The sequence below is a fragment of the Physella acuta genome, unplaced genomic scaffold (assembly GCF_028476545.2).
Source record: "Physella acuta isolate Inbredline_101_S28 unplaced genomic scaffold, ASM2847654v3 ptg000769l, whole genome shotgun sequence".
In the NCBI taxonomy this organism is placed as follows: domain Eukaryota; kingdom Metazoa; phylum Mollusca; class Gastropoda; family Physidae; genus Physella; species Physella acuta.
Window position 1 is genome coordinate 180,000 of NW_026732287.1, and position 10,522 is coordinate 190,521.

General features: G+C 32.9%; 1 protein-coding gene across 1 annotated transcript; it reads right to left on the reverse strand.

Annotated features, from left to right (window-relative positions):
- Positions 1-51: 51 nt before the first annotated feature.
- On the reverse strand, positions 52-10,308 carry LOC131950504 (adenylosuccinate lyase). Its single transcript, XM_059312698.1, has 11 exons — positions 10,001-10,308; positions 5,406-5,609; positions 5,245-5,289; positions 4,708-4,787; positions 3,592-3,810; positions 3,400-3,490; positions 1,243-1,312; positions 892-1,130; positions 595-687; positions 293-469; positions 52-190 (listed from the first exon to the last, which is right to left on the reverse strand). The coding sequence occupies exons 1-11, from the start codon at positions 10,160-10,162 to the stop codon at positions 104-106; spliced, it is 1,467 nt and encodes a 488-aa protein (XP_059168681.1). The 5' UTR covers positions 10,163-10,308; the 3' UTR covers positions 52-103.
- Between the last annotated feature and the right edge of the window lie 214 nt (positions 10,309-10,522).

Sequence of the window (10,522 nt, forward strand, 5' to 3'; positions counted from 1 at the left end):
ATTTAAGGTTTGTAATTGAGCAACATCTAAATGCTTTAATGAAAACACCACGTGGAATGTTCATGGAGTCCATGACATGCACCAAATAAACCATCCAGGTCACTCAAATCTCCAGCTGTGTAGATTTTGTAATATTTCCTTTATACTTTTGGAGAACAGGCAAAATTTCTTCATCGACAAATCTCTCCACCTGCAACGAAGTTAAAACAATTAGTTCTCTAATCCAACTGACCTTGAGAGTTGAATAAATAATGTTTAAAAAATTGGATTCTAAAGTTCAATTGCTAATTACCTGTCTAACTGATAAACCATAGAAAGATGCAGGATCCAGACAACTCTCTAGTTTGTCTATTATTGCTCCAAAATATTTATCCTCTTTAATGCGATCTAACAAATCACATGGCACACCTTCAGTCTTCATTGCTGTAGCACTTTCTATTGCCAAAATTCTCAATCTTTCATGGCATTCCTAAAGTAAAGCATGCTTTGTCAAAAAACAATAATTATACTTTTCAACTAAGTGTTTCTAAGTTCCATCCTGTTCTGTAAAATTTTAAATTGTACAAAAAAATAATTTTTGAATGTATAACAGACCTGCCGATTACCACCTGCTGTTTTCACCATGGCCATGATGATGTTTTCTGTGGCCATAAATGGCAGCTCATCATTTAATCTTTTTGTTATTACCTGTGTTGATAGAAAATTTTACATGTACATTGCATTTTTAAGATGTCATGTCACATTTTAAACTTCCATAAGGAAAAATTCCAAACCTTAAATACTTTTTATGCCTGTTGGGTTACAAAATTTTTGTTTTTTAATAAAAAATTTGTTGTTAAATGTTTTTTTGGCTTTGAATATTGATATGATTACAGAGGTTTTAGTTTATACCTTTGGGTAAATAACAATTCCTTCAAAAATATTCTGAAGTGTGTTGATGATTGCATCTGCAGCCAGATAAGCCTCAGGTAAAACTATTCGCCGATTGGCACTGTCGTCTAATGTCCTCTCCATCCATTGGACTGATGCTGTTTGTAGAGGGTTTTGAACAAGACTAATTAGCAGCCGTGCTAGAGAACAACATCGTTCACTTCTCATCGGATTTCTCTTGTAAGGCATGGCACTAGAACCTGAAGAAGTAATTAAAGGTTTATAACTAGCAATGTGGGTAGGCTTTTAGCATTTTAAGATTCAAAATGTAATATTTTGTGTTGATAACAGTTGATTATGAACAATACTAACCAATTTGCTCAGCCTCAAAGGGCTCTTCCAGTTCTTTAAAACTGGCCAGAAGCCTAATATCTGTGCAGATCTAAACAATGAAATATGAGTATAAAACAATGTTAGCAATCATCAATAGTTTTTTTAAAAACATTTAACAATGAGCTCATCCATTTTTAATGCCCGAATTAAATTATCCCCTTCAATTAACAAATAGCAAAAATAGAAAAGTACTTGTCCCTACAACACTGATTAAAATTTATGTTTGTAGGTAAAACAAACTATTTCATTTAAGTCATTTGTGTAGTTTTAATTTTAAAGTATTGAACCAGCAAAATGCTAACCACAAAGAATGAATTCAAATATGTCCTGACAATTTTTTTGTGTGATTTCCTGCCCTCTGAGAGAGCATATCTCCTCTACTTATTAAAATAAGGTGTACCCAACCATTAGTACACAAAATTTAATGTGTTGTGCAGGCACTTCTAGTTGAATTAGACCAGGGGTCTCCAAACTTTTCAGTCTGAGGGCCGCATTAACTATCAAATTTCAGTTGGGGGGCCAGTTTCTTCCAGGCATGTCTTTGATTTTTCGGGGCAAAGATCCTCAGCCATAACCAACAAACGTTTTTTCCGTGGACAAAAAGATCGCCGCGGGCCGGATGAGAGGACCTCGCGGGCCGGCGGCCCGCGGGCCGTAGTTTGGAGACCCCTGAATTAGACTATAGAAACATAACGGACTTATTTTTCAAGATAACAAATGATAGAAACAAAGACCTGTATATAAAAATTTTGTGTAAATGTTATCATGTTCATACATATATAGTGTGACATACCACTGACGGTTACAGAAAATCAACAAAAGTTGATAAAAACCTACAAACAAAATCTAATACTAGATCTATAAATATAGTCCATCTAATTGAAATAGTGAGATAAGATAGAAAATCTATTCTTTTCCAACTCAAAGAGGGTTAAAATAAAAAAAATCAGTATTACTTCCTAAACTTTTTTCAAACCCACATGGATAATAATAAATGTATAAATTAAAATGCATGTTTTTTGTATCAAACAGTTAATTTCTGTGTATAAGAAAATAGGTTGGGGTTGGAACACTGGGGTTTAATTGTTTATAAATGTAAACTGCCATTTTTCTAATAACATATTTGGTAAAATAATTTAACATTGTAGAGTTGATAAATAATCACTAAAATATAGTTTTTTAACAAGCTTTTACTCAGCTTGCAACGTCTGTGGGTTTATGACAATTTTGACCCACTTCTAATGCAGTGATACAGTTCAAACTTTCCAGCTACCTTTGTCTTTGATGACAATTCAAAATATCTAATTTTTATTCTAATTAGACAGTAGTCTAGTCATTAAAATTTAATTAACAGATAACAAGATTTAAAAGTAACTAATAGCTTGCCGTGCAGGGGGGATGGAATGTTATCACGGTTGGCTGGTTTCTTGATGAGCATTGAATCAAAGAAGGTCGAGACAACTGCCTTTTAGAGATCGCAAGCTACTAGTCGGGTTTTAACACAAATAATTTTAGTCGAAGCATATGTAGATGAAGTGTCAACTTCATTTAAAACAAATTACCTAAAGTTGAAAAGCAAATAAATATAAAAACCTTCACAATAACAATACACTGAAAATAAGAAAATAGGATATAGTTCGAACTTTCCAAATACATTCTTCTTCGAGGGCAATACAAGGATACCTAGTTTTTAATCTAATTAGAGATCAGATTTGTCATTAAAAATTAATTACAAATGATTACTTTATTGAATAATTAAAGGGGAGATAACTAGTTGAGCTGTGGTTAAGACTATATATTGTTGGGTCACGGTTGATTGCTTGAGTGTACACCACGTAGAGGGGGCTGACATTCTGTCTTTTAGAGATCACAATCTACTGCACATGAGATTTTACATATTTTAACTACTAAAGCTTTTATTTAAAAGAGCAAGTTTTTTTTTTTTCAGCGCATTTAAAAGCTTGTGATTATGATGTATTTATTATATTTTTAAATCAGCTCACTGTGTAGTAGGGACCCAGTTATTAAGAAATAAGAAATTAGGTTCTGCTACAACTCTATATAATAAATGACCCCTAACATTAACACATGTCCAACATTTCCCTAACTTGGGTAGTAAGTAATAGTAAGCTCTACCTTGTGGACAGATGCCCCAAAGCTGGCAAAAGCTGACAGGATTGCAACATCAATTTTTCTTGGGTAAGTCTGGCCACAAATAATGAAATGGCTGCAAAAACAGAATCAATGGTCACACCCCTCTCAAGTTAATTTTTCAAGATATAAATGTCAAAATAAATGTGATAACTTTAAAAACTAAAAGAAATTTGCCTTTTAAAACCAGCCATCTCTGTTACAATGTCGTCCAGTTTTTCAACTTTGCTTCCATCACCTTCAAACAACGTGAGGAAACTGGCCTGGGTGCCTGTGGTTCCCTTCACCCCCCGAAACCTGAGCTCACTAGTGATTTTCTCAAAGTTTATCAAATCCATGAGCAGCTCTTGTGCCCAAATACAGGCACGCTTGCCGACCGTTGAGACCTGTGCTGCCCTGAGAATTGAAATAGCACATAGTCAAGTAATCAAAAAAAAAGTAGTACATAGTCACATAATCAACCAAAACACAGTAGTACATAGGTCACGTAATCAACCAAAACACAGTAGTACATAGTCACATAATCAACCAAAATACAGTAGTACATAGTCAGGTAATCAAAAACACAGTAGTACATAGTCACATAATCAACCACAACACAGTGGTACGTAGTCACATAATCAACCAAAACACAGTAGTACATAGGTCACGTAATCAACCACAACACAGTAGTACATAGTCACATAATCAACCAAAATACAGTAGTACATAGTCAGGTAATCAACCAAAACACAGCAGTACATAGTCACGTAATCAACCAAAACATAGTACAATAGTAGTACATAGGTAATCAAAAACACGGTAGTACATAGTCACGTAATCAACCAAAACACGGTAGTACATAGTCACATAGTCAACCAAAACACTGTAGTACATAGGTCACAGTAGTACATAGGTAATCAAAAACACAGTAGTACATAGTCAGGTAATCAACCAAAATACAGTAGTACATAGTCAGGTAATCAACCAAAATACAGTAGTACATAGTCAGGTAATCAACCAAAATACAGTAGTACATAGGTAATCAAAAACACAGTAGTACATAATCACATAACCAACCAAAACACAGTGATACATAGTCACGTAATCAACCAAAACAGTGGTAAATACTCAGTAAAAAACAAAACAGTAGTACATACTCAGTAAAAAACAAAACAGTAGTACATACTCAGTAACAAACAAAAACAATCAAACAAATTCTAGAGTACAACAAAAAAGAAGCTTCCAATAAAAATGGGCAATATTGCTTGGAATTTAGAAGTCTATATAAAATGAATTGTTCAAAAAACTTACTGAAGATGAGTATAGGAGAGGCATGGAAGACTCTTGTGTTCTAGTGCAAATTTGGTAAGCTGGTCTATGCAAGAAGCCAACTAGATTTGCAGAAATGGACAATTTTTTTTCAATATTAGACAATTTTTAAAAAAAGTTCCCTGAATTACTTTTACAAAATACATTAAATCTTAAACTACATAAGAAGATTAGATCATCAGAATTAATAGGCACTTTAAGAAATTGGCAATTATTTAATTTAATACTCTTCTACAAACTGATATAAGAATGCTGAGAATGACTAATGAAGTAGAGTAGATAACTTGCTGATGGCAAACCAAACTAGTAAGTTAAAAAGGCTTTCACAGTAAAAAATATGTATCTTTATATCTATATAAATAATGCTTTTATTTAGAGGTTTTCCATTTCTTAAAATTGTTATGCTGAGTGTTTTAATCTATTGCATCATATTTTAATAAAGCAATTTTTTCACTCAGTAATGAAATACAAAGATGAGAAACTTAAATCAATGCTTGGAAAAAAATACTGATACTCTACCTTAGGCTTAAGAATTTCAAGTCCATCTCTTAGTACTATCAAGTCCTGCAAAGTAGAAAATGTATTATTTTATTTAAAATCAGGTATTCCAAAAATCAAAAATTAAATATGTTTGATCAGGGCCTTAATGTAGTCACTTGTAAAGATAGTTAAGAGCTTACAGTGTTGTCTCCAACATAACACGAGGTAGCACCAAGATGGATTATGGGGGCTGCTTTAGGGCACAAGGCACCAAATGTATGGACATGTGCCATCACATCATGCCTGTATTTCTTCTCCTCCCTTGCTGCCAGCTGGAAGTCTATGTTGTCTATGTTTTTCTCCATCTCTTCTATCTGCTCCTCTGTTATGGCTAACCCTAGTTCCTGATTATAAAAATGGCTGATATAATTATGAAAAAAAATAAACCGGTATTGATCTCGAATATTCTTATATAAAAAACACAGGGGATGGGAACTAGGGATATAGACATGAATTTTAATCCATTTTAAATACTTAAACTTTTTAAAATAGAATAAAATCTCCTAGAAAAAAAGAATTGCACACCAGTGAACGCCAAATAAAATGTGCATAATAGTGCGCAATATTATTAGTACTTTATAAATTTACATTAGTTTTTGAGAAATTGGAAATAGTGTAAATTAGTACTTCTGGTCAACGGAAATTACTCAAAATTTGAAAGAAGGTAAAGAATTAGATCTTTTACCTACATGTGAAATTTCATTTATCTATCTGAAATAGTACTCAAGTTATAGGCTTTTGAAAAATTCAAAGTAAAAAAGTACCACTTCCGGCTATCGGAAATTGCTCAAAAGTTGATACGGATCTACGATTTTGATAAAATACTTATATATGAAATTTCATCAACCTAGATGTAACGGTCGTCAAGTTATCGTGTTTACAGACATACATGGACAAGATTGCAAAATTATGTTTTTCCTTATAAGTGAGGTGTAAAACGTCAAGATTTGCAAAAATCTCAGTTTTTTAAATTTTTTGCACGAATACAAGACTTTCTCTATACTTCGTATATACGAGAAAGTAAAAACAGCTTTAAAAGACATGAAAAGCGATTACTTCTGAACATTTATAAATTTAAAGTAGGCACTTTAAAAAAAAATTGGAACCATTAGTTAGATGTACCTAATAGCAGAATTAGTATCAGCTCCAATAGAAAATAGGGCATCATCAAGTAGTTCATATATTATTGTTTCTGGATTGAATGTGGAGAGCAACGGTGATGAGAATGTTACAGGTTGTGAATGTGGAGAGCAACGGTGATGAGAATGTTACAGGTTGTGAATGTGGAGAGCAACGGTGATGAGAATGTTACAGGTTGTGAATGTGGAGAGCAACGGTGATGAGAATGTTACAGGTTGTGAATGTGGAGAGCAACGGTGATGAGAATGTTACAGGTTGTGAATGTGGAGAGCAACGGTGATGAGAATGTTACAGATTGTGAATGTGGAGAGCAACGGTGATGAGAATGTTACAGGTTGTGAATGTGGAGAGCAACGGTGATGAGAATGTTACAGGTTGTGAATGTGGAGAGCAACGGTGATGAGAATGTTACAGGTTGTGAATGTGGAGAGCAACGGTGATGAGAATGTTACAGGTTGTGAATGTGGAGAGCAACGGTGATGAGAATGTTACAGGTTGTGGATGTGGAATGGGAGAAGCTGCCAAAGAAAAATAGAAAAATTTGAATAGTATGAAAGATGGTTTCATTTCTTAACGTAAGAAATCCAGTTAGGCCTAAAGTAATCTAATCATAAAAACTATTGTGCCTTATCTTATTTTAGAAAATGGATCAAAGAGTTCCTGTACAGCTAAAACATGTTTGTCTTACGAAAGTGAAACATCGGGTTATGAATTAGGCATAATGAAAATAAATAGAAAAGTAGCCTTAAACTCAAAAAATTATTTTCAAGTTCTCTGGATTTGCAACTTTTATAATTTATAACATTGATTCTAGATTAAAAATGAGCTTGGTTGCATCTGATGAAAACATTGCTCATATTTATTTGGTTATCTCATAATATAGCGTTGGTTATTATTCCAGAATGGTACAGCAGTGAAAAACAGTAAAACCATGGTGGAGTCTCATTTGTCCCTCCGTTCCGGAAACCACAGAAAGTACTGTAAACCATATCTAATTTGGTGCAATATTTTTTAAAAATAAATAATGTTTACAAATTTGCATAGATTAACTTTAGTTGCATTTTAAATTAAATACAACAATTTAAAGTGTATTTCTTACTGTTTTAGTAGATCTAGATCTAAACAGCATTTTATTTTACTAGGCTTAGATCTAGTTGTTGCAAACCTTCTACAAGTTTTTTTCCCCGTGTTTCTTAAAAAAAAAACCTTAGTTCTACTGGGCCCTAATTGTTGCTAATTTTCTGTCTATTAAGACTAAAATTAAGTTAACACATTAGGCCTAAATTAATACACTCGACTTTTTATTTCAACGGTCAAATAAACTATGGGGTTGTTCATAAATGACGTCACACTCGTAGGCCGTAGGCGGTCTGTAATTTTATGTTTTAGAAAACTGTGTTAATAAATTGCAATAGGAATCGATTAAAATACTCTAAGTTGACAGAGTGCAGGGGGTCTGGCATTTTGGGACAATGTGTCACGTAGGGGAGGGGGGTCAAAATCATCAAAAAAAGCGTGACGTCATTTATGGATGACCCATGAGTTTACACTACACTATTTACAGTAAGGAATGTTTACGAAACAAATTACCAGGCGATTTTTTACACTAGGGCCTATCGTGAGATTTGCCCTTTATTTAATATTATTAAGGCCTACTGAAAAAAGTTTTAATACAAATGTTTAAAAACAGGTACATGAATGAAACTTTGAAACATTTTTGTAATGTTCTAAACATAAATCTCCTAAAAATGTGAATGAATTAAAATTTAGGGCCTACTAGTTAACTAGTCTAATGAGCTACCTTTCTTCTTTAGTTGCAAGCCTCGGACGATTTTAGGTAGCTAAACCAAAATTCTTAGCTAAAACGATAGATTACTAAATTTCAAGTTAAAATAAATTTTAAATTATCTTTCTTCTTTTTAACTTATCTTACTACTAGAATCTAGATCTAGTTATCTAGAATCTAGTACAATCTAGGGTAAAACTCCATTTTAGCGTATTTTATTCCCTGCTTCACATTCACCTCCAGTTGAGCGTATTTTATTATAGACACAACCAAAACATTATGCCTATTTCTTTATGAACTTTTGTTTTAATTTATGTTAATATTTTTTGTCAAAACATGGAATATTAAATTTGAATGTGCACTAGATTTAGCTTTTTTTTCTCTTGAAAATAGGTTCGTGTCTTTAAAGGAGAAACTCATAAATGCAAGTAGGTTAAGTTTGTATTGTTAAAAATATCTCGCACACATGATACTAGATTAGATCTTTAAATAAACATATACAAACTCACAATGACCCTAAGCTATGACGTATGCTGATAATTAGAGTATTATTAGAGTCAATGCAACTCACAGTGAACCCTTCACCATGTAGGGATTTTTCTCCCGCCGACAATCAGACCCTATTTAATTGGACCTGTAAGCCCTAATGCTTAGGGCCTTATTATTTTATTAGGCTAATTAAAATGTTTTACCTTTTTTAATTAAAACACATTCGTAAAAAAATGTATAGATTTTTAATAGATCCATAGGCCTATCTTACAATCTTGTATCTATTAGGCCTATTAATTAGAGATCTAATTATTATTATGATTAGGCCTAACTAAAAATTACTAATCTATCTCCTACTAGAGATCTATGTACTTAGTACTTAATCCTAGTGTTTTCCTAACGTTTTTGTGTATTTGGTTGTGTACCGTTGTGTAGTATGTAGACTCATCTAGATTCTAGATCTAGATCTAGATCTAGGCCCTAGTTATAGATAATAGGGTAATCCCTTAGTTTAGCGTCGGAAATTATCGGGTAATGTTTGTTGAGTTTCGGTAAATAGAGTTACGGTAAACTCTCGTTTATTTGACCATTGAAATATAAATAAATTGAAAGTCGATTGTAGTAAATTAATGTTTTAATTTTTTTTAAGTTTAATCGAAAAAAGGAAACAAGAATAAATATAATAGTAGATTTAAATTAATAGATCTAAAAATTCAAAAAAAAATTATTTTAATATATAAATAATGAAGTCAAATGTAAAAATTTAATGTTTTTGGCTTGCAGCGGATTTGCGACCATTAATTAATTAGAATTAGATCTAGATCTAGCTAGATATCTAGCTGCTAGGCCAAGTAAAAAAATCTAGATTACGAAAATAGTAAAAATGATTACAAAATGTAAAAATGATTACAAAAATAAATCTATCTAAATTTCAAACATTCTGTATAAAAATAAAAGATGACACCAAATAAAGTATAGTTTACAGTACTTCCGGTGAATTCCGGAAGTGTGTGACAGACTTTGGCATTGTTTTACTGTTTTTTACTGCTATACGATTCCGGAATAATAACCGACGCTAAACTAAGGGATTACCGATAATAGATAGATCTAGTAGATTTATATATTTATATTATTAGCAATATTAGGCCTAGGCTATAGCCATATATATAGGCCTATAAAAAATAGTATAATAAAGTATAATAATACAAATACTGAGTAAATTCGCTCAACCGGAGGTGAACGTGAAGCGGCGAATAAAATTTTAAAATACGCAACAATGGAGTTTTAGTTAGTATCTTAGATCTAGATCTAGTCAAATACCTTCTCAGCTTTAGCCAGGTAAAGCCATAACTTTCTCCATGTTGAGAATTTCTTTTGATCCCCAAAATTCGTTTTCATTTCATGACTAGCATACCGCGATGCAAGGGGAGTTCTATAATAAGAATAGTCTGTGTTGACTGCTGCAGTTGTGGAGGTCGCCATTTTTTTGTTAACTGTCTAAATACTGAATTCAGCCAAAAACAGCCAAACTGTTTCTCTATAAACTATTTTATCACTAGATCTAGATCTGTCCAGCTCTTACAAACTATAATTTGAGTACATCGTCCTAAGATTTTCACTTAACTGACTACACTATTAGCGTGGCGTGCTCAAATACTCTCTGACCACCTGACTAAACGGTCAGCTGACTTCTGCTGAATGGTTGGTTGGGTTTGACCAACAGCGGCTACCTGCTTGATTTATATATAGCAAACTGCTAAGCCTAAGCTTTGTCTAGCTACTAGCGTCATCGCCGGCGGGGTGGGCTTTATATATTTTTAGAGAAATTTGGGGTCAAATTGA